Source organism: Carassius gibelio, chromosome B24, assembly GCF_023724105.1.
Source record: "Carassius gibelio isolate Cgi1373 ecotype wild population from Czech Republic chromosome B24, carGib1.2-hapl.c, whole genome shotgun sequence".
Classification (NCBI taxonomy): domain Eukaryota; kingdom Metazoa; phylum Chordata; class Actinopteri; order Cypriniformes; family Cyprinidae; genus Carassius; species Carassius gibelio.
The window spans coordinates 8,797,172-8,825,037 of record NC_068419.1 but is presented as its reverse complement, the minus strand read 5'-3'; the positions used below and the strand labels follow the sequence as shown (position 1 = coordinate 8,825,037).

The window sequence follows — 27,866 nt, the reverse complement described above, 5'->3', positions numbered from 1 at the left end:
ATTTCATAAAAAAATTATAGTAAAAAAGAAACTAATATACATATTGGATACGGAATCTTACTAATTATCTTTATATATATATATATATATATATTTTTTTTTTTTTCTTTTTTCTTTTTTTTTTTTTAAGATGCCAACAAATGAATTGGAAAAGCACCCCAAAACTAATACATTTAAAAGTAACTATAATTTAATATATAATAATAAAGTAGGCCTATGTTTTCCATAATAAACTGTGAGTGAGTGTCTAATACATGCCTTCCAGAGGCACACGTCAGCTTTGGAGCCAAGCGGAAACCCGATCCTTGTTCCAGAGTACGGTACTCACCGTTCTGCAGGGGAATCTTTCAGACTGTCTCTGAAACAGCCTCCGAAGAGCCTTCAGTCTACATTGCAGCATGTGGATCACTGCCTCTCTGAAAACAAGTGTCCAGGGCTTAGAAGCTGCCATACCGCTACCGCCCTGCTTCTGTCTCTGGTCTAGAGGAACCCGGTCCAAGTGAATGAGTGTGTGCCGGGATATGCAAGAAGTTGTAAGGAGTGAACGCCTGGATGACAATCACTGACTCACTGAGGGGGGAAGCCCAGTCCTGAAGGAGATGAGGGTTAGAGCCAAACTGGGAGATTCCCCTTCTGCGAACCCACCAATCCCTCCAGTACAGAGTCCTGGAGATCCCCAAACTCTCACAGCTGACCAGTCACACAGAGACACATACACACACGCTCAGCCCTGTTTCAGGATGTTGGGCTACAGCTGAGATTAACAACACCTGTTGTGTACAGTTCAGTGGTGCAAAGCAAGAACTGTTGCCTTCAAACAGTCCATAGGTGTGCAGAACACAGTGAACTTTCAGTTAACTCTACAAACACTTACAAAACTTCTCACGCTTTATAAAGTAATCAGTGTGATTCCTAGAGAGCCATGTATGTGATAAATAATAAACAGTGTGTGTGTGTGTGTGTGTGTGTTATGTAGCTGATAGATGGGCTTTTGTGAAAAATTACTTGAAAAATGAATCGTTTTGCATCATGTGACACTGTTTTCCAGCAAAAGTGTTTATGAATTTATGGAGTTACAGCTCCGTATTTTACATCTTGCTGCAGTTGTTCTTTTTGTGAGAGAAAGGTGAAGAAATGTTTAGAAAACGTGAAGAAATTTAAGTATACAAAAAACATTTAATGCAAAATATATATTTTGGGGGGTTATATGGTTTGGTGCCATATAAATATTAGCAGGGCAAGTAAAACTCAACCAAAAAATAGTAACATCCAAAATATTTCTAATGTTAAATAAACATTTATTTTATACAACAAACATTATTTAATTCAATTTAAAACAGAATATGTGTATTATCCTTTAGCAAGGTTGCCAAAACACATGCAGGAAATTGGCCGAACAGTTTCAGAATATTCAGCCTGACCGATATATATCTGTGCATAACTAATCTGCAAACCCAATTTCCATTTAACACCATTGATTACCCAAGAGGACATTACTGAGGGACAATAACGGCTTCTAGGGATCACCAAAGAGGAACATACAATCTATTTTCCACCTCTACAAGCTTGTAGATCCTGTCAGTTACATGTATGGAATTCTGGGAGTCAGTTTCAGTAAAGCCGCTTATGCAACACAATTAACAGCTCAGCTGGCCAGGCTTTGAGGCCCTTGAAGTCGGAAAGAAAAACTCTATGCCCCATAAACAGGATACCACACTCACCATTTTCCACTCAGATGACACAAGCTCAACCAACAGCTCTGAAAAGAGCACATTATCATGGTATGAGAAGAGTTTCCTATTTCGATAAGTCAGGTGCTAATAAACAGAAGCCGAGTGTGGCGAACTCTGTCTGATTTAGACAGTGCTCTGGGTTTGGTTTTGCATACGTGTGTAAGACAAAATGGGTTATGCAACTCAACGGAGCAGGTTTCTGACCTCAGAGAGCAGCTGTGAGATCTCGGAGGATCCAGTTTCTCTCATTGTACTGATGAATTTCAAGGTCAGTCGTAGTGAATGACACAAGTGAGAGCCTGATGATCCATTTTAGAACAGAAAAATCCAACTGTTCATGAGTTAAACATCTTAAAACTCTAAGACGTCAGAGTCCAGTGCATTGTGGGAACTAAGAAAAGATTAATATAAGCAGGCACACAAATAAAACAAAACATGACATTATAGAGATAACATTGCAATTTTATTTGGAGCTCTGGCCTTGGTGTTTATGCTGGCGTATTGAGCTTTGGAGCTCACGTGAGTGACTGTTGAATAATGCTCTCAACATTTCCTGATTACATTTGCATTTATAAATTTCTTGTTCTTGTTCTTTCATTATTAATAATATGTATTCATATTACGGCTGTGCGATATGGACAAAAAAAACCTATCACGATTTTTTTTATACATTTTGCGATTTTGATTTTAATCACGATTTTGACACACACAGACATGCTTTACAGTCATAAATGCATTCAGTATAAATTTTAAACATATTTCCAAAAGAAAACCAATGAGAGTCAGAACAGACATAAGTCAAAATAATCACTAAGTAAAGTTGTCAAACAAAATGTCTAGACATATGGCAAAAAATAAAATAAATAAATAAAATAAAACATGTTTTCAGGGATTTATTTATTTTTATTTTTTTTGCCATGCATTGGTCATAGAGCTCACTGTAGCGGTGCCTCAGGTGTTATATGTTTTTGCCCAATATATTTATTGCCCAAGATTCACACGTACTCGGTCTACAGAGCGTATACAGTAAGTTATGTAGTTACGCAGTTCAGAAGCAGCAACGAGAGCGCATTATTGTAAGGCGAAAGCACATTAAAATCATGCGTGAGCACGAATCTATCCGCTCGCACGCAGACTTTCTTTGCTCTGTTAACAAAACCAGATGCGCGTGCTCAGATCATATTAAATCTTATCGCACCTTTCTATTTATAACCTTTTCTGTTCTTATCTTTTTACTGCGTGCAGTGTGAATGTTCTGTTCCGTTAACATGGGCTCAAAAAAAAAAAAAAAAAAGGCTACGCATCACAGACAGTGTGTGAACCTGGAGTTAGGCATATGCCCAGTCTGCTCTGTTCTCGCGCTCCACTTAGGCGCGCTGCATCCTGATTGGTTGAGTTAACATACTGCGGGAGGCCGGGGCCACGGAAAATCATGCTATAAAGTGATTTAGAAATCACGCACACTCAAAACACGATTTTATTTCGATTAATCGCACAGCCCTATTTCATATATATTATGAATATTATATGTAATTATAAAAAGTGACATCATAACCAATTATTTCAATAACATATGCAATATCAATCCAAGATATTAAGGAAAAAGGAAGTGTGTGCATTTTTTTTGGGAGACAAAAAGAATTCTACATGAAGCAAATGGAAGAGAGATGGAGGCATTATTTATTCATACATTTCCGAGGTGGAGACAGGAAGATCAATAGAACTAATCAATTATAAGTGAGCTAGTCTCCACAACACAGTCCGACTCTCTGGCCCACAGCACTGAACTTTCTGTAATATTTCAACTGACAGAAATACTCAGGAGCAGAATGACTAATCCAAAGAGATCTCTGAAGTCAACTAGGCAAATAACCCACAAAAACCAGTATTATGGGTTTCTGTGCATCTTAAAGGTCAGGGCTTTGAACTGAGCCATGACAAGTCAAAAACCAGATTATCTTGTTTCCAGGCTCCTTTGTTTGGTTTGCAAGTCACAAGAATGCCGACTGTATTCAAACTGGGTTATATATTTTTTTTTAATGTTTCCTCTGTCCTTTGTGTCCCACTCCACAATCTCAACTTCCTGACAATTTATGTGCTCCCTGTGAACTCGAAATGCCCAGAGAGCAAAGAAAACATAAAAGAGATGAAACGAAAAGACAAAAACACAAAGAAAGAAAGAAATGAAAGCTTGGTCCTCCTGGCAAGACAGAGAAATCAAAATGTCAATCTGATTCATCTGATTTTGACAGACGTCAGAAACACCAGACCAATGCAGAACACCAAACAGACAGTCAGGGTTTGAATCAAATATGACAAAAACACATCTGGGTCACATTTCACCCTAAAACCAAATGAGAATATTTTGAATAAAACAAATGAAGCCCATCATAAAAATATTGTCAAACTGTTTCTAATGTACAGGCAAAAGGTTAATACTTAACAAAATGTTAAATTAGCTAATGCATTAGTTGTAATTAACAAACAATACTTTTATTAGCAATTTTTACATACACAACTGTTGAAAAGTTTAGGGTCAGTCAAAAATACAATTTTTCTAAAAAACTATTTTTCTAAAAATACTATTTTTCTAAAAATTAACAAAAGTGACAGTAAAAGACTATTTCAAACATAAATCTTTTCAAATTTATATTTATAAATGAATCCTGTGTTTGAATGATAATAAAAAAAAATTAAGCAGCACAACTGTTTTCAACATTGATCATAATAAAACTAGCATATTATAATGAGCATAATAATTCTGAAAGATCATGACACTGAAGTCTGAAGTAATGGCTGATGAAAATGTAACTTTTGACCTCAAAGGAATAAATAACATTTTAAAATATATTACAATAGAAAAGAGATATTTTAAAAGGAAATATTATTTCACAGTATTAAACTTCTTTCAAATAATATATTTGTATATATAATATATATAATACTTCTTTCAAAACATAAAAAAATCCCAAATATTTGAATTTTTTTAAAAAATTCAATTTTTTTAACATTAAGTTGTTTAAAACAAATTTAAATTACATGCAGAATTAATCATTAATGAATACATTACATAAAAATAAATTAATTAAATATAATTTTCTTTAGATTTTAGGTTGAGATATTTAAGCCAGTGTGTAACATACTAGGGATGCACCGAATCCAGGATTCGGATTCGGCCGAATACTGGGCTTTTTGACGGGGTTCGGTTTCGGCCGAACCTTAGGTTTTTTTTTCACCGAATCCTAGGCTTGCGCTACGCTGGTCGACGTCACGCGGCCGTTGATTGCCTGAAGGTGTTTATATGAAGAGGAACAAGGCCCGCTCTAAACTAAACTGTTCAGGAATCTTGAGTGCCTGATCAGGTCATCAGGTGCTGACGTGGAAAAAAGCGTTTTTTTTCGGTGAGCCTTTGATCCCTCTTAGAGAGGATCCTCTTCAGTGGTGGAAGACAAAACAGCAGCGATTTCCAATGCTGGCAAAAATGGCAAAAATCTACCTCTGTGCCCATTGAAAGACTTTTCAGTACTGGTGGGGACATTCATTCCCACACTCGCAACCGGCTGTCACCTGTTAATGCAGAGCGTCATGTTTTTTTGTTTTTTTTTATTAAACAAAAAGGTTTTTCTCACTTGTCATCCTGGTATAATCTTGCCTATTCTTTTTCTTTTTTTTTTAAAGTTAAAATAAAATAAAATGAAAAATACATTGCTGTGGACGTTGTTTGCTTCATTAATGTGTTTTACTGTGTTAATGGAATAAGGATGCGAGTAGGATTCGGTCTTCGGTTTCGGATTCGGCCGAATCTTACACAGTGGATTCGGTATTCAGCCGAACCCCAAAAACCTGGATCCGGTACATCCCTATAACACACAAACAAAAACTAAAATCTCATTGTCAAGATCCCTATTAATTTAGTTTCTCATGTTTCTTTTTTGGAACAAGGAACACTTATTACGAAAGTTTACACCGTGCCGAACTTTCAGTCTCTAGGGCACAAAGCATTCTCTCATTTGACAACAAAAGAACACATGCACAACACAAAATCCAAAGCAGAATTACGAGAAAGTGTGGCCTATGACAAAACCGTGCAAAGCTGAGGGAGATTCCTAACTATTTCAAGCTGTAGACTTCTGAAAAATGAATGTTTTAGCTCTTTGATGTGGTTCTTCCTGCTCAAAACGACAATGAGCAAAGAATCCCCAGAAACTAGACTACATTGTTCCATCTACACATCCTTAATATATCATCAGTTTCCTCCTTATGTCCAGTTTCCTCTTTCCTTGACCTATAAGAAAAACGTATGAAACGTCTCTCCCTAAAAGTGAGGAAATAAAGCTAACAGTTTATATGGGATCCGCTTTACCTTCAGAAAGCATATGTTAGCTGCATGCACTTCAATAGTCACACAAATACAAAAAATATTACCTTCAATCTCCCTACTATTTCAAACTGACAATACCAAATGTCTCCTACCCGTGCGTTTCTCTGTCTGATCCGCAAGGGAAACATTTTCAGCATGGTCCTGTCCTCATGTCAGTTGCTTCAAACTGTGGACAGCTAAACTAGAACCCTCGTCCAGCGTGGCAGGAGTGGTCACTCAGGCGGTCTGACTGCGGTTCAGTCATACATACACACTGAAGACAAGCAAAAGGAAACGCCTGCCCAGGAAAGGCCTACAGCTGGGTGTCAGCACTGAGATTAGACCATGTCCTGCTCTGCACAGGAAGAGGCACATCTGTCCAAAAAGAGAGCATCACTAATTTATCAGCCATGAACATATACGAGTATGGCTGTATGTGAGTGTGTATAGTTTCCTGTCGCACATTCTCCACAGTTAAATAATACTTAGGACCAGGTTCGTCGCTAATATTTTAATTAGTCACTCTGGCCCTTTTAACCCAAGAGATATACTGTTAACATTTTAAAGAACATTTCAAATGAGTGAGACATTGAAGGAAAGTTCTTAAATAGCTGATCTTCTCCATCTGAGATTTTGTCAACGTCATATCATCCCGGGCTGAACCAGGTCATGTGGCGCCAGATCAAGCTCAAAGTTTGGTATTATTTTTTTCATCTGCTTCACTCGGTTTCCTGTGCTGAATGACAGGGCAGGAACCCTCCCATTGGCCCCCTGTTCTTGGAAAGCTCTCAGGAAGTGCGGCACCCTGACGAGGACATTACATCACCCTCAGATCCTGACCCCACAGGGGTGTAAGATCCTCCTCTCACACGTGGAGCTGTGCCAAGACTGCCTCCCATCACGCTTTCAGATGTGGAAAAACATTGTCCATGTCTCCTTCTAGTCTCAAAATGCGACATCAACTCTGAAGTTTTCTAAGAAAGACAAACAGCACAAAGTGCCTGACGCTGAACAAAGCTGTAAACAGAATCTGGAGGATTTAGTGATCCAAAGACAGAATGATTTGAGATCAGGGTCTCTTAATATTAGTTTTTTTACACCTTTCAATGGTGGCAAATGCATTAGCATATATTAGGGGTGTAACGGTTCACAAAAATTCACGATTCGGTTCGATACGATACACTGATGTCACGGTTCGGTTCGGTTCGGTACGTTTTAGGATACAGCAAAATGTAAAAACATCTCAACTTTTCAGAATGCCGCAAGCGCACCGCGGGTCATGTGACAAGAACTAACCAATCAGCTTCATCCTTTCCCGTAACAACGTTGAAAGCTCAGCCAAGATGAAGGAACAGCTGATCATAGTTGTATATAATTTGCAATTTTGAAATAAATTTAGTAGCAGAGCTTGCCTTCTGCAAGCGATTTTTAGAGCTGCAAATCCATTTATCCTTTGCTGAAATTTCCGCGTCTTCGTGGAGAGAGCACGTCATTGTTGCTTAGCAAAGGCAGACGCCTCAGGGGCGCTTCTGCCCGAACTTTTTGGAAAGGAGGAGAAAGACACGCCTAGCATTTTCCAAGCATTTTTAGGCGCAATATGTGAACGGCCCCTAAGGCGCTCGCTCACTCAGCACACGCTGAAAGCTCATTGCAAAATGTCTAATGCATTTAACAGAGCAGAAATAGAAGATCATCCAATAACCAACAGGTCTGGTGTTTGGGTGCACTTTGGATTCCCTGTAAGCTATAATGGTGATGATAGAATGAATGGTAAATAGTAAGGTCTCAAATCCGCGGCTATAATGTAAATGTAACGTAAATGTAGCCTACCAATCGACGCGGTGATGTCTTTTGCCCGGTTTGAGTCAGTTGGAAATTTTTTTTTTTTTTTTTTTTAATTCCCGCTGGTGTACCCAGCAGATGCGACATACCATTGTTTTTTTATCCACCACTCTCTTGCCATCACCATTATAGCTTACAGGCAATCCAAAGTGCACCCAAACACCAGATCTGTTGGTTATTGGAGGATCTTCTATTTCTGGTCTGTTAAATGCATTGGCTATTTTGCAACGAGCCTTCAGCGCGTACTGAGTGAGCGAGCGCCTGACTGAGTAGCCTAACATAAACATTGCAGTTGGTGTTTTTTATACCAACTGCAATGTTTATATATATATTTTTTTTTAAATTAGCAAATGCATTAGCGCCCACATGTGCGCCCATGGGCGTGCTGGTCTAAAAAAGAGGTGTGTTCAGGTGCACTGCTAGCACATTGCTATTTTAAGGAGCTGAAAATAGACTGCGTCATAGACCAACTCAAACCTGGTCTAAAGTCTGGCGCAATGTTTTTTTCTTGTTTTTTTAAAGAGCGTGTTAGTATAGGCGGGTCCATAACACGCGTACATGCTGCTTATGAAACACAGAGATGCACAGCAGCACAAAAACATGCCAAATATTAAAATTTAAAGGATTGCAATGCATAAGAATTTTTTGTAGGCTAATTAAATATAAAAATGCCTACATGTCATAATGGATAGTCATTGTATGTATCAGAATTAGGCTTTTATCTATTTGGTCGCACACAAGCAGCTCCGTTTCATCTCGGGGGCATGTTCAGTCTTTGCGCTTGCCAAATTCCGCAGTGTAAATAGCAAATCCATCATGGCACATGGCCGTCAGCACAACTTGGTCTTAAAGGGAATGGAAGATGAGACTCTGATTGGTTTATTGCACGTTACGCCCAAAAAACACCCATTACTCATTAAGAGAATATGGACAGCGCGTTTAGACCATGAGCCCAGGCGCGCCAACTGTTTTTCCGTCGTTAAAATAGCAAAAGTGGATTTGGACATGCCCCGAGTGCACCTGCACCGTGCGCTTTACACTTTGTGTTTAGATCGTTAAAATAGGGCCCTTAAAGTCTGCTAAATTGGACTACTCAACAACAAAAATATTTTTTGAAAAAAAAATTTTTGTCGATAATGTTGACTAATATTTTCAGCCCTATATGCAATAATGAAATTCTCAAAATAAAGTTGAATTATAATGTTTATGTCTCGAGCGAACTGTCACTAAATACATGAATAGATTTGAACTATAGGCTACTTATTATTAAATGTTTATTAAACATTACTTTACTAGTGTTGATGAATCGAAAGTTCAAAAGAACATTATTTAATTTAAATTTAAACTGTACTTACACAAAAAAAAGAGATAAATATATCAATTCTGACCCCAAACTTCTGAATCATATGTATAAATTGCATAGCCTTGCTTGCCTTTGAGATGCATAATGATCATCTACATGCCGTGTCCTTCATGCAGCGCAATAGACAGTACTTACTCATCCTGACACATCACTGCACACTGCAGAAAATAGCAGCATTTTCTCAGTGAGTCTCTCCTGCTGCTTCTCAGACGTGTCTGTCTTATCAAAACACTCACTGGAGTCATTCACAATTATTGTTGTTGTGGCACTGGGCCACCAATGTATATGAGATTGGGGGCGTTTTAACTGCAGAGTGAGTGCTGCTGAAGAAGACATTTGCATTAAAACCAACAGAGACAAGATTAATGGATCCCCCCTCTAGATCTCAATAACTTCTCAACGACCCCCCCACCCCCAATATCTCTCATAAAATCTTTTCTCTTCTCTGCCTTCAATTTTCTCTCTGGCTGCCACTTTACTTTCCTTGTTTTTTTTTTCACATTCCTCTGTCATGTGTTCATCTTGGCAATACAGACCAGGGCTTAACAATAAGAATGAACAATGGATCAAAGTCACTGTGAAAGAGCTTCAGACTACTTGACGGAGATGTACCCTGTTGAAACAGTACATATGTTCCAGCCATCTTACATTTTGTCATAATCACATCCATGTAATGTGGTCTAGATAACGGTGTTATTAAGTCTACACTACATGCAATATTTTTTATATAGAGCTGTAAAATATCCAGATATTACTGCAATACAAAATAATTATACAAAACTAATAAAAGATTTGAATATAATATTATATACAATATGAATTTACTTTTACCTGATGCGAATCTGTTGTTTATTTATATTATATTATATTATATTATAGAGTAATTTGGTACATATCGTATAAATATATTAAAATCAGTTGTCCTCTCCAAAATGGTGACGGAAACTTGGGGAGAAGAATTGATGAGTAAATTATGTTATAATGGTTTTCTTTGCGCACAAAAATTATTCTCATAGCTTTGTCAAATTATGGTTGAAACCCTAATGTCACATGGACAAATAAAGGCAGGAAAGGAATCTCTGTCTGTCTGTTTGCATTTTTATTACATTGAGAAACATTCATCCAATCGATTTCACACGTGATGGGTGTATTGCTGCAGACCCAGGGGAGTGCAGTGTCACATTTTGGTGTAATATGGACACGCAACACATTCAGAATTAATAAACATTTAATATACTACAGAACAGCGCGAGCCAGAAGTCGCGTGCCTCACACAGGCAAGGCTTAAGCCACCTTTCCACTGTCTCCAACAAACGACAAGTGATAGATCGGAAGTCATTAATTTCGAATGGAGAGTAGTGCGGGAGCTGTGTGGAGATCCGATCATATGCTTATTCTGAAAATTTGGATCCGATTTGAGCTGCAGATGCGTTCAAATATTTGACCGTATGCGACTGGCTGACCGAATCTGATGTATTCTATTAAAAACTATGAGCGTAAGGTTAGAATTACCAATTTGTTCACTTTAACATTATTCTTCAAACACTATCTCTGTAAAATGGTGCTTTAGAATAATTATGGCAGAAATAATTATTTTAAAATTATTAAATAATTATTACGTTGATTAGCCCCATAAAACCTACAATGTTTTTATTTTGAGGGTAAAAATTAAATTTTACCATGGTGAACAAGCTGAGGTAATGGTTGCTGCACAAACAGTTTATAAGTACTGTGCGCCTGCCACTAGGGGGAGAAATGCGACAGTCATGTCCGAATGTCGTGTGCAGTGGAAAAGCAGCTATGTGCTCAAAGAACGGACACTGCACTAGTCATACAAAACACACAGGTCTGTTAAGAGCAAATTGCTCATAGGATTAAGCTAGCCTAATTTTTTTTTATCCTCGCAATGCCTCAGTTATGCTGTAATGCACTGTATTGTGAAAGTATTGTGCAAATTAATTATAATATTAATTTAATAATAAAAGTAACTTAATAATAATAGGCCTAATAGGCTAATAAGAAGAATATATAACAGGCCTATGTTAACTGAAATTGCCAAATTAGATATAACTGTGTAGGCGATAATATTATTTTATTCAGAAATGTCATGTTTGTGATTTTTTTTCTTTCTTAGTTCCTTATTTACACTAATAGGCCTATAAATTCGGAAACAGGAGCAGTTAATAGCCGGTGTCAGTCGCAACATTTATAGAATGAACCGGTTCATGAGTGGAACTGAAAGTCTTACCGTTATTTGTGGACTGTTGGACGGACTATATGCCTCATCAGTGCGAATGTAAAATTTTCAGTCATAGACTGTATAAAAACAGGTCAACACGTGCAACATGCCGAAACTAGCCTGGATAACACTTGGCTAACACTGCTCATCAAACTCATCAAGAATTATGTAAAAGCACATTTTATTAATTTTTGTTATTTGAGATGTTATAATAGTTATCTAATTGTGTTAAAATAGGTTAAAACATATTATTTATTTAATAATTAAGATTGAAAAATAAATGAACAAAGTTCAAAGTGAAAAAAGTGAAAGTGACGTGACATTCAGCCAAGTATGGTGACCCATACTCAGAATTCGTGCTCTGCATTTAACCCATCCGAAGTGCACACACACAGAGCAGTGAACACACACACACACACTGTGAACACACAGCCATTTATGCTGCGGCGCCCGGGGAGCAGTTGGGGGTTCGATGCCTTGCTCAAGGGCATCTAAGTCATGGTATTGAAGGTGGAGAGAGAACTGTACATGCACTCCCCACACCCACAATTCCTGCCTGCCCCCTATATGTTTTTTAAATGGTACTAGGAAGTAGTTCACGCAAAATCGTCCCATTACTTTAGTACTGTACATTTAGTTCTGGAACTAAAGCAGTGCGAAAGGCCCTATCAGCACAGCATTCTCATCCTCAAAAGTGGGGTCAGGGTGGGGGAGTACCTCAAGGCTCAGTACGGAGGTACAGTATGGAGTACCTCAAGGCTCAGTACTAGGGCCGCTACTCTTCACGCTTTATATGTTACCCCTGGGAGATATCATCAGAAAACATGGTGTTAGCTTTCACTGTTATGCTGATGATACTCAGCTATATATTTCTTTGCGGCCCGGTGAAACATACCAATTTGAAAAACGAATGGAATGTATATTCGATATAAAAAAACTGGATGACGAGTAATTTCTTACTGCTAAATTCTGAAAAAAAACGTGTTAATTATAGGACCTAAAAACTCTGCTTTTATGAAGCCAAAAGAGTCTCAATAAAGATAAATGCACACACTACTTTCACATATGCACACATACGATTCATACATGCACACACATGATTCATAAATACACACACAGGATACACAAATGCGCGCAAAATTTACAAATGCACACACAAAATTTAAAAAGCACAGAAGATTCACAAATGCATACAAAATTCAGAAATGCACACAAAATTCAGAAATACACAATTCAGAAATGCAAACAACATTTACAAATGCACAGGACAAGATTCACAAATGTATTTCTATTGAACACACACATATATCTTGATTTACAAACTGCTTGCGGTCTGTGAACTTCACTGCATTTGTGTGTGAATTTTGAGACTCCTCTGACTTGGCTCCACACGCAAATGCATTTTTTTAAACAGGGAATTATCAGCAACCAATCAGATATCTCCCTTCTTTTAGCCAATCACAAGAACGCACTCCACGTGGGGGATTGTTTACTTATAAGCCAATCACATGAACGCGTTTACACAGCGCGATATGCCTGTGGTGCAGCATATTATAGCCTACTTATTTATGCAATTGTATGAAAATACAGATGTTTAGATTACAATTCAGTTTTTTTTTTTTTTTACAAAATATAAATTTAAAAATGTCTCAATACATATAGCCCAGTGACTGCAGAAAAAAAGTTAACCATGGATTCATAAATTTGCAATAGGCAATTATTTCATTTTATTGAAATATTTTAATGAAAGTAAAAAAAAATTGACACCTTTTTGAATATTTAAATATATCTAAATACTATTTTGGATATTATATATTATATATAAATTAGTGCTGTCAAAATTAGCGCGTTAACGCATTCGATTAATTTGAAATATTTAACGCGTTAAAAAAAAAAATAACGCAATTAACGCGGTTGCAGTTTTTTTATTTCCAGTTGTGGCCTATGTGTGTTCAACGTGCAAAGAAATATGGATAAGACCAAGGAAGGACTTTTAGACGGAAAGTTTCAGTATAAAACTCTGCCGGATTACTCTTCAGTCTGCCACAAGAAACATTACTCTTCATTTAGTCTGCCACAAGAAACAGCAACATTAAAATCATGAACTCAAATTTCATTGTTTAAAAAAAAAAAAAAACAATGACTGTAACAGTGCGTAAATCAGACCTTTCTGTAACGCTAACGTTAATAAGCTTAAACGAAAATAACGAAATAATTGTGTAGCGGAGTATTTTTTGTACACAGTGCCGCGAACTGTCAATCACTCCTGTACGCGTGCATCACTGTCCTCCTCAGCTGCAGCAACTTGCTCTCTCTCTCTTCATCACGCTTTAAAACAAAAAGGGGACAAAAAGATCATATTGTCTTTGTGCATAGGCTTTAGATTAATTAGATAAATGAATATCTAAATTTGTGCCTTGCCGTCTACGGTATTTTTTTAGAACTTAGAAAAAAGATGCTGCAGCCAATGAACAGCCAGCGGGGGCTGCAGGACGACTCAACCTCCGCAGACAGTTTTTAATGTTTATCAGAGAATAAATACTCAAGATTCTGCTTTAGTATAACTCACAACGAGTTTCACACACCTTCTCCGGCCACGTTGAGTTGTTGACACTTAACAGTGGGAAAAGCGACACATGCGCTATTCACTTGTATAATTTAAGGGTGAATGGGTAATGTAGTTTCTGCTCTGGGTGGGATGAATTAGGAAGCTTGCATTGTGAAGGGCGCTCTGAAAATCGGCAGTGCAGGTAAAAGATTAAAACCTCTATTAAAACAGATGTCCAAATGAGCGTACCGGTACGCTACAAGCACGTTCTGGGCGCACGGAGAGGTGGCGGTACGCTCAAGAGCTATATTTGGAAGTGGCGGTACTGAGTACCGGTGCGTACCGGCCCACTTAAAGCACTGGCAATGACTATACTTTTGAATTTTTTTGCAGTCCACTTAGAATTCAACATGGAAATCATTTTTGTTTTTTATTGGCATTGATTGTTTTGAAATTCAAATGGTACTTACATGCCTGTGTTTTTATTTCTGTAATAAATACGGCTTTCAAGCCAACAGTTAATTTGGAGGATATTGATGGTTTATTTCAGGTATGTTGTTTACATGAGAAAATCTGTGTTACAAGTTAAACAAAAATTCCAATAAACAATCATATTTTGAATTTAAATAGTTTCTTTGTCTTGAGTTTACATTAATTATTTACATTTTACATTTACATATCCAAAAAGTTTCAGTCTTTTAATTGCGATTATTAACTGCGTGACTCGTGAGGAAAGTGAATCGTTCGCTGAGGAAAGTGAGTCGTTCGCTGCGTGACTCATGAGGAAAGTGAATCGTTTGATGAGGAAAGTGAGTCATTCGCTGCGAGAGGAAAGTGACTCTCCGGCTGCGGAAAGTGAGTCTCCTGCTGCGCAAAGTGGGTCGCCGGCTATGCAAAATGAGTCGCCAGCTGCGTGAGGTAAGTGAGTCGTTCGCTGAGGAAAGTGAGTTGTTCGCTGCTTGAGGAAAGTGAATCGTTCGCTGAGGAAATCGAGTGGTTCGCTGATTGGCTTATAAGTAAACAATCCCCCACGTGGGGTGCATTCTTGTGATTGGCTAAAAAAGGGGAGATATCTGATTGGTTGCAGATCATTCCCTGTTTAAAAAATGCATTTTTGTGTTGAGCCAAGTCAGGGGAGTCTCAAAATTCACACACAAATGCAGTGAAGTTCACAGACCGCAAGCAGTTTTGTAAATCAAGATATACGTGTTTGTGCATCAGAAATACATTTCTGAATCTTGTCCTGTGCATTTGTGAATCTTGAGTGCATTTGTAAATGTTGTTTGCATTTCTGAATTGTGTGTTTATTTCTGAATTTTGTGTGCATTTCTGAATTTTGTATGCATTTGTGAATCTTCTGTGCTTTTTAAATTTTGTGTGTGCATTTGTGAATTTTGCGAGCATTTGTGTATCCTGTGTGTGTATTTATGAATCATGTGTGTGCATGTATGAATCCTATGTGTGCATATGTGAATGTAGTGTGTGCATTTATCATTATTGACACTCTTTTGGCTCCATAGTAATAACCTAGAACACTGTCTTGATGGTTGCTCTGTCAATTCTTCGTCAGTTAGGAACCTATGTGTGCTGTTTGATCACAACCTTTCCTTAGAAAGCCACATTTCTAGCATTTGTAAAACTGCATTTTTCCATCTCAAAAATATATCTAAATTACAGCCCATGCTCTCAATGTCAAATGCAGAAATGTTAATCGATGCATTTATGACCTCAAGGTTGGATTATTGTAATGCTTTATTGGGTGGTTGTTCTCCACGCTTAGTAAACAAACTACAGCTAGTCCAAAATGCAGCAGCAAGAGTTCTTACTAGAACCAGGAAGTATGACCATATTAGCCCGGTCCTGTCAACACTGCACTGGCTCCCTATCAAACATTGTATTGATTTTAAAATATTGCTTATTACTTATAAAGCCCTGAATGGTTTAGCAGCTCAGTATTTGAATGAACTCCTTTTACATTATAATCCTCTACGTCCGCTATGTTCTCAAAACTCAGGCAATTTGATAATACCTAGAATATCAAAATCAACTGCTGGGGGCGGCAGATCGTTTTCTTATTTGGAGCCTAAACTCTGGAATAACCTACTTAACATTGTTCGGGAGGCAGACACACTCTTGCAGTTTAAATCTAGATTAAAGACCCATATCTTTAACCTGACTTACACATAACATACTAATATGCTTTTAATATCCAAATCCGTTAAAGGATTTTTAGGCTGCATGAATTAGGTAAACCGAAACCGGGAACACTTCCCATAACACCCGATGTACTTGGTACATCATTAGAAGAATGGCATCTATGCTAATATTTGTCTGTTTCTCTCTTATTCCGAGGTCACAGTGGCCACCAGATCCAGTCTGTATCCAGATCAGAGGGTCACTGCAGTCACCCGGATCCAGTACGTATCCAGACCAGATGGTGGATCAGCACCTAGAAAGGACCTTTACAGCCCTGAAAGACAGGGGAGACCAGGACAACTAGAGCCGCAGATACAGATCCCCTGTAAAGACCTTGTCTCAGAGGACCACCAGGACAAGACCATAGGAAACAGATGATTCCTCTGCACAATCTGACTTTGCTGCAGCCTGGAATTGAACTACTGGTTTCGTCTGGTCAGAGGAGAACTGGCCCCCAACTGAGCCTGGTTTCTCCCAAGGTTTTTTTTCTCCATTCTGTCACCGATGGAGTTTCGGTTCCTTGTCGCTGTCGCCTCTGGCTTGCTTAGTTGGGGTCACTTAATCTACAGCGATATCGTAGACTTGATTATAAATAAATGCACAGACACTATTTAAACTGAACAGAGATGACATCACTGAATTCAATGATGAACTGCCTTTAACTATCATTTTGCATTATTTACACACTGTTTTCCTAATGAATGTTGTTCAGTTGCTTTGACGCAATGTATTTTGTTTAAAGCGCTAAATAAAGGTGACTTGACTTGACTTGACTCCATAGAAGGAGCTAATTTGGTTCTCGAAAAAGGCAGTTCAGTACTAAACTCACACCCAGTTCTGGCAGTGCCACAATTAGTTCTGGCACCATGAAGAGGTTCCTGCGGTGCGAAAGGCCCTAATGAGAGCCTGTCCTTGTAGCTCTTGAGCAAAGGAATGAAGATGAATCAACTCTCCCACACTTATTCAGTAGCGAACAAAGAGCAGAGTTTAATCAACATGGATTCCGAGGGTCTCGGATCACTCCACAGTCACACGGCACGTCTCTGACACACACCCACTCTCGCTCTCTCACACATACAGAGTGCCGTCACACCGCTTTTGTGTCCAGGTTATGTGAGACGCTAGAGGAAAGAGCTTCACAATGAAAGATCCACAGGAAGTCTTTAGTGAGAATTAAAGCCATTACACAGTATAACCTCTGTCTGTATGTGTGAGTGTGTGTGTGTGCGTGTGTTACATGCATAGACACATGGATCCACAGACCCAGCAAACGGGCGGAGAGGGAGATGACTCCCAGCAAGCTCTATTGATCCTCAAGCATTAGAGGACTGTAAGTCAACAGCTGTGACCCATCACGACACTTGGGACTGAGGATGGGGTGGGGAGGGATTTTGACTGAATCACCGCCTGGTCACGCCATCAGCATCATGTATAAATGGCTCTTAATAGATCTGTCAGTAAACAGACCCATGTTTTAATCAATCAAGATGGTATTATGGGTATTTTATACCAACTGGTGCAGGATCATATTGCCTGTAACTGAAAATAGATTAACTGATTTTGGTTCGGAAACAGGAAGAAACAGTGCTGAGAAATGTAATCCTAAAAAAAGCCATAGGTTTACATGATATATACAAACAGTAAACAGATGCACATTGAGATGAGTATACACTGCATTCAACAGACTCCCTAATGCAACCTAGTTCATCTTGAAAACAAATATGCATTCTATATTTAGATCAATAGTCAAAAAAAAAAATGCACAAATATTTGAAAATGTTTCCTTTAAAAATGGTTATCAGAACTTGGACTTACAATTTAGTGAAAATGCAGCATCACATAAAGCAACGATGGTCAGGTGCATTTCAGAAATCATAGGTACAGTTATTGGTGCAATTTCAGTGAAATTTTGCATGGAAAAAACAGGTGTGTTGTTCATTGTCAGTAGCGTAGTGTGATCTCTCAGTCACTCTCAAAAGTCACTTTCAAACCAAGCAGATTCCAATGCAACAAAGTCACATGAACAGCTTGAACATGAGAGAAAACTTGCGTTGGGATTTTTTTTTTACCCTAATGCAAAACTCTCAATCATATGGATTCCTATTGTTATGAGAGAATTCTGCCTATGAAGTTTCTCTGAACAATGGTAAATGAATAAGGATAGTTCACCCAAAAATGAAAATTTAAAGGAATAGTTCACCCAAAAATGAAAATTTAAAGGAATAGTTCCCCCCCAAATTAAAATTAATTAATTATTCACCAACATGTTGTTCCAAACCTGGAAGACCTTCCTTCATCTTTGGAACACAAATTAAGATATTTTTGATGAAATCCGAGAACTTTCTGACCCTGCATAGACAGCAACGTAACTACCACATTCACGCTCCAGAACGGTAGTCTAGTAAGCTCTGTAATTTCATAAAAAAAAAACAAAACAAAAAAAAAACAGATTTCACACTAGGTTCAAATTATAATTCGTCAGGTTGCCAAACAAAAAGCTGTCTAGTTTGCACGTAACTTCACCACATATAATTGATTTGAGTGTGTCTAAACAGTGTGTGAGTGTGTCTAAACAGCAGACTTCTTTGAAACACTGTGCATTATCTAATGCATCATTCATTTTCATTTAATGCATTATTCCAATCCCTAACCTTAACTACGAGCAATGGTAATAGTGGTGCTCCTAATGACTGCATCAAATTAAAATGCTCTCTGAGTCATTTTTAAGCCGAGTTTGTTACTTAATCACACTCAGGCAAGTTCTGTGAATCAGGTGTGCAGGGCCATGCTGGAAGAGTGAGTCAGAGTAGATAAAAGACAGCATGATGTCTCGGCACTCTCTCAGTGACTGCAGAAGAAGACAGAGATGGAGAGAGAAAGAGGTAAAAAGAGGCAAGAGTGGGTGTCCACAAAGCGAGAGAAAGTCAGTCCAGATGGCCAGAGAAGATTAAATACCATCTGCCAGAGTGATCTGGACACATAGCCAAACTTTAGCACAAACAAGCGACACACCACACAACACCGGGCTCATAGACATGGATGATGCTGGACATAGAGTACATCAGTGTCAGGGTCTGATCACAGCGACTGGGACGACAATAGACAGTCGTAGGCTAGCTATCTGATAAGGGGATAGTTGCGATTAAAAAGGGGGCGTTTCAACAAAATATGGGAAACTTTCACTACTAGTGCAAGTTAAAGACTATATGTGGAGTCCTTAATAGTTCCCTCTTATCTCTAATGTAGCTGTGTTGATCATAAAGAATTTGTTGGTCATTTTTCAAGGTTGTACATTTCTTTCACATGTACCGGTCGTGCAGTGGATTAACATCTCGGCTTTCAACCAAAAAGTCTGAGCTACAGAGAGTTGTGAGTCATCATTACTGTGCACGTAATCCCGGGTCACTCCAGAGAAATGTGCCTTTAAGAGGTGTTGGATCCAAAAATCGTACTGTTTTTGTTAACCACTCTCTTAGTGTGTCTGAAATGCTTTACATCTAAATTTAAACAAATCACCTTAATATTAGCTGGTCGTTTTCACCAGAGGGAGCCAGTGAGCTGCTAACTGGAGTGATTCACTGTTTTGGATCTGTTTTGAGAATGAATTTAAATATGATCCCATTTATAAACTATCAAATTGCTTCCAGATAAAATGAAGTGACTGATTGCAAACTAAATATAACGAACACAAACTTTCACTCCTTTCTCCCCGTTTTATTAGCTGTTCCGAGAAAAAGAGCTGCTTTAAGACCATTTAACTGAGCACATGACTAATGCATTCACACACTCTCCTACTCATTAACTCTCATTACGCTACTGAAATACTGTTTACCCTCATACGCCCCATTAAACACAGGGATCGGAACAAGTCCAGGTGAACACACATACGCACATTAAAGCCACCATAACAGTCAACTAAATTAGACAAAATCCCCAAGATACACCCACATGCATTTATAGAGCTGAAGCATTGATGGACATAGTCATATTATGTACTCTTTTGTTTGACAAGACACAGTGATCGAGCACTACATTTTTATTTAAAATAAGAAATTATATTTGGTTTAAAAATAAATAAAAAAGCAAACAAACAAACTACACCCACATTATATTATTATTATTATTGTATTATTTAATTAGACCTATTTTTCATTTATTATAATATTTATTATACCCACACTCACATTATTTTTATTATTATTGCATTTTTTTAATGTTTCATTTATAATTGAAATATTTGTTTATTACATTTAGCTTGTAAATTAATGAATAAAATGTATTTATATAATTAGAAATAAAGACTTTTTGCATTATTTACTGTCATGATAATTAAGCATATTTCCTCTCATTAAATTCTCTAAAATCTAATTTTCATTACTGTAATAGTTTAGAAAGATATATACTATGATATATAATCAATATATTATATAGAACATGTATACAACTATAATGAACAACTATATTCATTTTGCATTTCATTATTCTATTTATGACTTGAAGTTTAGTTATTTGCATAGGAAAACAAGATAAGAATACTGTTAAAAATATACATTTTTTTGCATAGCATGCAACATACAATGCCATGACTTTATGAATTTTAGATCTTCTACTCTGATTTTTAAAGCCTTAATTTGTGAAAAAAAAATGTAAAGACCCCTTTAAGATCTGCAGAAAGCCTGAATATATAATGCATTATAGTAAAATAAAAATGACAGTATAACATTAGTAATATTTTTATGACCGTTACCATTCAGGGTGATAATAATAATAATAATGAAAAAAAAAAAAAAACACTCTGGACAAATTATGGTAAAATGAATTTAGAGAGAAAATGCTTAATTTGTTATAAAAATTTCCCATTTTCTTACTTTTTTATATTGATTATGTAAAATATGACTGAAGTGTTTTCATGAGATCCTCCAATACAAGGTCAAACACAAGTATGGATATAAAAGGAGCGAGGAAACAAACAGTATGCATCTATCCCACCTCTATCATGGAACATTTGCAGCTTTCAGATGCTTTATACATCTGAGTGTGTGCGTATGTGCGGGGACGTTCAGAGAGGAAAGCAAATACTCTAGAGAATATTTCTGATGGTCCAGCTTTCCTCACAAACGAAATCCATAGGTCCATCTGCCCTGCATTTAAAAATCAATGCTTCTCAGCACTAGCTAGAGAGGAAGATGGGGGAGTGTTTAAGTGGGAGAGGAGACCTGAAATGTCTTTGCCGTTTCCTGTATGAGGTCAGACTGCATGATGTCATAATGGACTCGTTATGGAAACTCATTAATGCCATTTGAGTGTAGGAAGAATCCTTCCCGAACAAGAACAACCATTACGGCTTAAAAAGAAACGCTCCCACAAACAAAAACAATGAGCACTTTGTTGTCTAGGCTGGTATCTTTTCAGCAGGGGAACAGGAATGCTGGGCCTCCATATGAGTATGGTACAGTGTGGCTCAGTGTGACTGTAAGGGTGCACATGTAACAAGCCGGATTTCCAGCTTCTCCACTATGCATACGGCAATCAGAGGACTGATCGATACAACTGCTGTCTATGGGGAACACATGATCAATAGCTTGCCTTACAGATGCACATGGAGGGACATTTCAGACCACCGTCTCAGAGGAGCCACTTCTCTACGCTGCATCCTTGAAAAGAAGCTCCTTGACAAACGTCAAGTGTTACAAAACACTGAACTTCTATATAAGGAGATTAATGAAAAATTAGAAAGACAGGGATATAAAGGTAGAAAGAGCTTGAGATACAGACAGCTTGAGAAAACCGAGAAAAGTGTGAGAGAGAGAGAGAGAGAGAGAGAGAGAGAGAGAGAGAGAGAGAGAGAGAGAGAGAGAGAGAGAGAGAGGGAGAGAGAGAGAGAGAGACATGAGAAGGGTGTAGAAGCGGGGGGAGGCATGACACTCACTTGACATGGTAGATTTTCATCTTCTCCTGTGGAGTCCTCCAAGACATGAAGGGGCTCCGTCTGTCATGTGAGAGAAAGTGAATATGGAAAATCAGTGCCTCACGAAGCATTGCGAATAGAACACACAATATAATGTGTTAAAGCTCTGAACTGCACCGAACAGCAGCACATAGTCAGGCCTTTGACTAACGGTGTAACGCCTGGTTCACATTGTGGATTATTCTGGCTAAGAACTGCCAACTTAGACAGGAAGAGACCATCTGACCAGCACAGATCAACCACCGTTCATTCTTTATTATTTATGTGCCAGGTTGTGCCAGAATAAACAAGCTCTATGAACTTTGGGATGAGAATTTCTTGAGTCCAAAAGTTATAAGCACTGGCTATTTCCTTTTTTATAACTTCATACAACTCGGAAAACATGCTTCATGGAAAACTGTTTCAAGAGTTTATTGTCTCTAATATATCATTGATCATTTAAAAAAAATAAAAAAAATAATTAATCTTATTTTCATGTTACAGTCAATACCAAATAAATGGGAAATTTTGTCTAATACTATTTTGTCATCATAAGGCACTTAAATCAATCTTTTTAAATGCTGAATTAAAAGTGAATTAAGGCATCACAACATTACAATGTTCAGTATTAAAAAACATCATTTTTAGATTTGTTAAAAATTACATAACAGTGTTATAAAGGTTAGTAAGTTTTTTATAGATTAACTTAAATCTAACTTAAGTTTTTTAGATGAACTTTTGGTAAAAACATTAAAAAGTCAACCATGACATTAACATTGTCATAAATGTATGACAGTCTAAATGATCACAAAGGCAAATTTTTTAAATAAGCACTCAATTATGACATAAAAGATAAATTTTACTAGTCATAATTATGACTTTTTTTAGACATAATTTGGACATTTTGTTTTTCGCATATTATGACCTAGTATATACCAATTACACATTTTATTTAATAAAATTTGACTTTCCAAAGCATGATTTGTTTACAATTAATCAAAGTTTCAGTCATTTCAGTTTTTCTGATTCAACAGCAGTACTCTGTTACACTCTTAAAAAATAAAGGTGCTTTAAATTTTTTCACAGCGATGCCATTGAAGAACCATGTTTGGTTCCACGAAGAACCATTTAGTCAAAGATTCTTTAAAGTACCATCTCTTTCTTACATTTGTATAATCTGAAGAAGATGTTAAAGGTTCTTTATGGAACCATTTAGATAAAAAAAGATTCTTCTATGGCATCGTGAAGCACCTTTATTTTATTAGTGTAGAAAACCCCTCATCAGAAGAAAAAATGTCCATATGAATGGTAGTGGGATAATGTTGCCCCTTAAAGGGACAGCTTACTAAAAATGAAAATTCTATGTAACAAAAAAATAAAATAGACAGAAAAGCCAATGCAATTCATTGTCTTTCTTCCTTACACTTACTTTTTGTGCTCCACAAGTAGGTGAGTAAATTATGAAATAATTTCAATTTTCACATTTGAATTATATAGAATTTCTCTTTAGAATTATCAGGAAATAAACGGACAAAAAAACAAAAAACATTTGTGTCTTTGTGTCATTACTCACATATATCGGCATATATAATACATATTTAAAACATATAACATACAACATAAAACTGATTGACCCAAGTCAACGAGAGCAATGTGGTATAGTAATGTGAGTTCATGACAACATTAAATAAATATTAAAACTTGGTTATTAAATATAAACACACTAGAATCATTCAGATGTACTTTCAGCTACAGATAAATTTTTTTGACTAGAATTGTTATCTAACATTTTATATATCGTAGTATATTCTATTCTAGACTTATCTAGTGGGTCACATACTGTAGTGAGTGTTTCAATTAATGAACTAATTTTAGTTGAACTATAGCAGAATACAACAGAAAAACCATAATGCCCTTAAATGCCCATAATAAAATTATTTCTTGAGGAAATGTTGCCCTTTTAATGGGACAGTTTACTTAAAACGAAAATTATATGGAACAAGAAAATCATTTCCTTTTGTGCTCCACATACAGAAAAGAAACTCATATTTGGAATATTTGTGGGCGACTAAATGATAAAAAGGATTTTCATTTTCAGGTTTGAAGTGTGTGTTTCTCTTCAGAATTCTCTGGAATAATCTTAAAAATGTAAAAAAAAACAAAGACAAAAAAACACTTAATCGTATCGTCTGATCTCATGACTCAAAGCATGTGAACAAGGATAAAGATAATGTTTTATACACATAAACATTATTTTTATTATTAAAACGCAAAGAGTGGGTATGAACCGAGTCACCATTCAACTGTCATCATCACAGCAGCGGCATGAATCAGCCTGAGATCAGTGAACATTACGTAGTCTCATTCATTAAAACTTCAGTCTCCATTAACAAAGCATGAACTAAAATGTTAGTTACAAAGAAACTACAAGTCAAAAAAAGAAGCAAAATGTAACGTTATCCGTTTTAAAAGCATTTACGCACAGATATAACACGGGTCATACGCTATAGCCGCTAACGTTAATCCCAAGCATACACAGATAAAGATCTGGAACAGGTTCTGTACAACAACGACACACAGAAACGGCCTCTAAGAACAGAAGTAACGACTTTATAACGAACATATCAGTTATATAAACCTGTATATACGGTGGAGACTCACCTCGCTCGCCGCACTCCCGATTGCCATCTTACGCCAAGGGTCAACTAGTTGTGCCAGGGGCATCTTCACTTTTTTTCTTCTTTTATTAATCAGGTTCGAAAGAACAATTCTGAGCTACTTTGAGGAGATTATGCTGGTTTGTTTCCGCGCTCTTGGCACTGAGGGAAGAAAGCTGGGAATCCGTTAGGTGCGTAACGCATCTGAAAGCGCCGCCACCTTCTCCTCCAGTCACCTCTGTCAGTCAGTGCAGCGTTTCCATAGAAATAGAAAGACCGTGCCCCTGATCTCGCGCCAGTTGCCCTCTCTCGCGCGCGCCACTGTCCCCTTTTGACAGAAAAAAAATCACGTTCACGCTTTCTATCCACTTCCGCTTCTTTCAGTATGACGCATCGGATTGGCTGATATGCATGTCAATCATTCTCAGAGGGTGGGGCTGAAGCTGTGGCGCTCATAGACAGACAGGTGAGATCGCAGTGCATTCGAAGTCCTTTTTTTATAAACACTTTTTTTTTTATATATAATAATTACATTCAACTAATATCATACTTTACTGTATGGAAGCTAGAAAATCTCTACGGTCAGCTATATGATCCGTACATTTAGGCCTAGCTTCACCTATTCAGACTTTTCATTATTTCTTCTCTACATGCACCCATAAATGAAAATCAGTTTATGATCATTTTAATTGTTATTTCTTAGGTTTATTTCAATCTCTTTTGCTTAGAATGAAATCTAATATGACAATGAATTTAACTATCCCGCGCAGTGTGTGTATACACTGATTTATAATCATCTATCATATTTTTTGGGTGGCATCAAATTACACTGGAATGTACAGCATGTAAGAATGCACCGTCAGCTGTGATTTGACGCTTGATTCACGTCGCAGGTGAAGAGCGCGACACCTGCTGGTATTTTCTTTTGTGTGTTTCAGTGACTCGGGACTTGCATTCATTCAGTGGAGAGCAAACTCAATACAACTGACACAAATGTAAGACAGATTATTACATATTTATTTATTCCATCCATTTTCCATCCAGAATAGAGATTTTTTTTAATGCAGATGTACTGACTAGTATTTGCATGAGCTCAGATGCTAGGTAAAGTTTTGGTAGCTTACTAACAGAAATCCAGGCTTTGGGATATTATATTAAAATTACTAATGAACTCATAATTCAAGAAATTACAGCATCACACTACTATAGGACATGAAAATTGTATCATTGTTAACAAATAATTTTTAATAGGCCTACATTTCATTCATAGACCTTTGATTTCACATTTCACGTTTACAAGTAAAGATGATGCCCATTCATTATTCGTAATCTATTTTCCAGTATTGCTCTAAATATTTATTAATGTATGTTGTGCTATGTGTTACCGAATATATTAATAGTCTGCCAAACTGATTGCTAATTTTAGAGGCAATCAAAGGGGTAATGGAATATAATTATGACTTCATGGATAAACAATTTAATTTATCTTTTTGTGTGTAGGTTTTGGAACAGAGCTCCTGTCCATACTATGAGGAATGAAGTGCTAAATTATCAGCAGGTTCTTTAACTGATGGATTTTAGCTTCACCCAAGGGCTGGTGCCTCTGACCTCAAAAGGTGCGTCATTGAAGAAGATGTGGTTGCACAAATCTTCAAGCGGAGGCTCTGGATCAGAGGTAGCAAACTGTGCTGCTTCTTCTATCTCCTTACGAATCTCAGCATCAATGTCCTGTCATGTTTCCATCAACATAAAATAGTGATACAGTTGGTGTTAACCATCTAGTATTCATTAAGGAACCTGGTAATGCATCAAGTAGTACCTTGATCTCTTCCAGGCTAGCCATGTTGTTACTAATCATACGGTCCTTTAGCATAGTGATAGGGTCACTCTTACCACGAACTTCCTGAATCTCATCACGTGTGCGATAACTAAGAGAAAAGCATGTATTTAGAGCACAGTAAATTGTGAGCTCATTGAAATGATGCACAAACTACCTAAAACTAAAGAGGAAGGACTGTGATTATGGAGGTCAGCAGATGAGGATAGGGTTTTAAATGAACCAAGGAAGGATGAGCGCCTGCCACAGGGGGAAGGTTGAAGGTCAACCTCACCTGACCCCAGGATCGCTCATGCTGTGGCCGTGGTAACGATATGTCTGGAGCTCCATTAGAATGGGACCCTGAAGAGCATAGGGCAAATATTTGCCCACCAGTCACAGACCGGATCTCCCAAAAATCACTTTCGTTTACAAAACTAACCCGTGCTTAAAAGAAAAGTTCCCCCCGATATGAAGATTTGCTATAAATCTACTCACCCTCAAGGCATCCAAAATGTAAGTGAGTTTGCTTCTTCATCAAAACAGATTTGGAGAAATTTAGCAGGTCATTGCTTGATCACCAATAGATGCTCTTTAGTGAATGGGTGCCGTCAGAATGAGAGTGCAAACAGCTGATAAAAACATTGCAATAATCCACAAGTAATCTACACAACTCCAGTCCATCAAAAAGCTGTGTATTTGTAAAAAAACAAAAACAAAAAAACTGCTTCTGGCTAAAATACACCTCCATAATGTTGCATTCTCCAGTGAAAAAATAATTTAATCTGAATCAAGAGAGAAATATAAACAGATCAAGCACAAAGCACAAACAGTTTTATTTTGATGTAAGGGGACTTTTTCACTGGAAGAAACTTTTTACGCATTATTGTGGTATTAAAACGTCTTGATGCATTTGTGTATCACAAACGTAGCTTTTCACTTTACAAGACATTTGTTTTAGAGTCATAAAGTCTTGTGGATTACTTGTGGATTATTACATTTTTATCAGCTTTTTGCAAGTGATGTAATGCTAAATTTCTCAAAATCTGTTCTGATGAAAAAACTAATTCATCTACATCTTGTACGGCTTGAGGGTGAGTACATTTTCAGCAAATTCTCTTTTCAGGGTGAACTACTCCTTTAAATCTATTACCTCTCCTTGACT

General features: G+C 37.3%; 1 protein-coding gene across 8 annotated transcripts in view; it reads right to left on the bottom strand.

The window, feature by feature from the left end:
• Positions 1-27,866, bottom strand: part of LOC128013039 (ribosomal protein S6 kinase alpha-3) — a 50,278-nt gene that overhangs the window by 16,987 nt on the left and 5,425 nt on the right. For 3 of the 8 annotated variants that reach the window (XM_052595738.1, XM_052595737.1, XM_052595736.1), the window contains exon 9: positions 22,211-22,270. In XM_052595738.1, coding sequence (XP_052451698.1) covers positions 22,211-22,270 — 60 coding nt within the window. Of the gene's footprint in view, positions 1-328; positions 1,187-6,206; positions 6,374-22,210; positions 22,271-24,889; positions 25,262-25,881; positions 26,614-26,704; positions 26,814-26,996; positions 27,065-27,866 lie in introns of those variants that run through there. The other 5 variants (XM_052595745.1, XM_052595743.1, XM_052595741.1 and 2 more) reach the window with 5 other exon arrangements.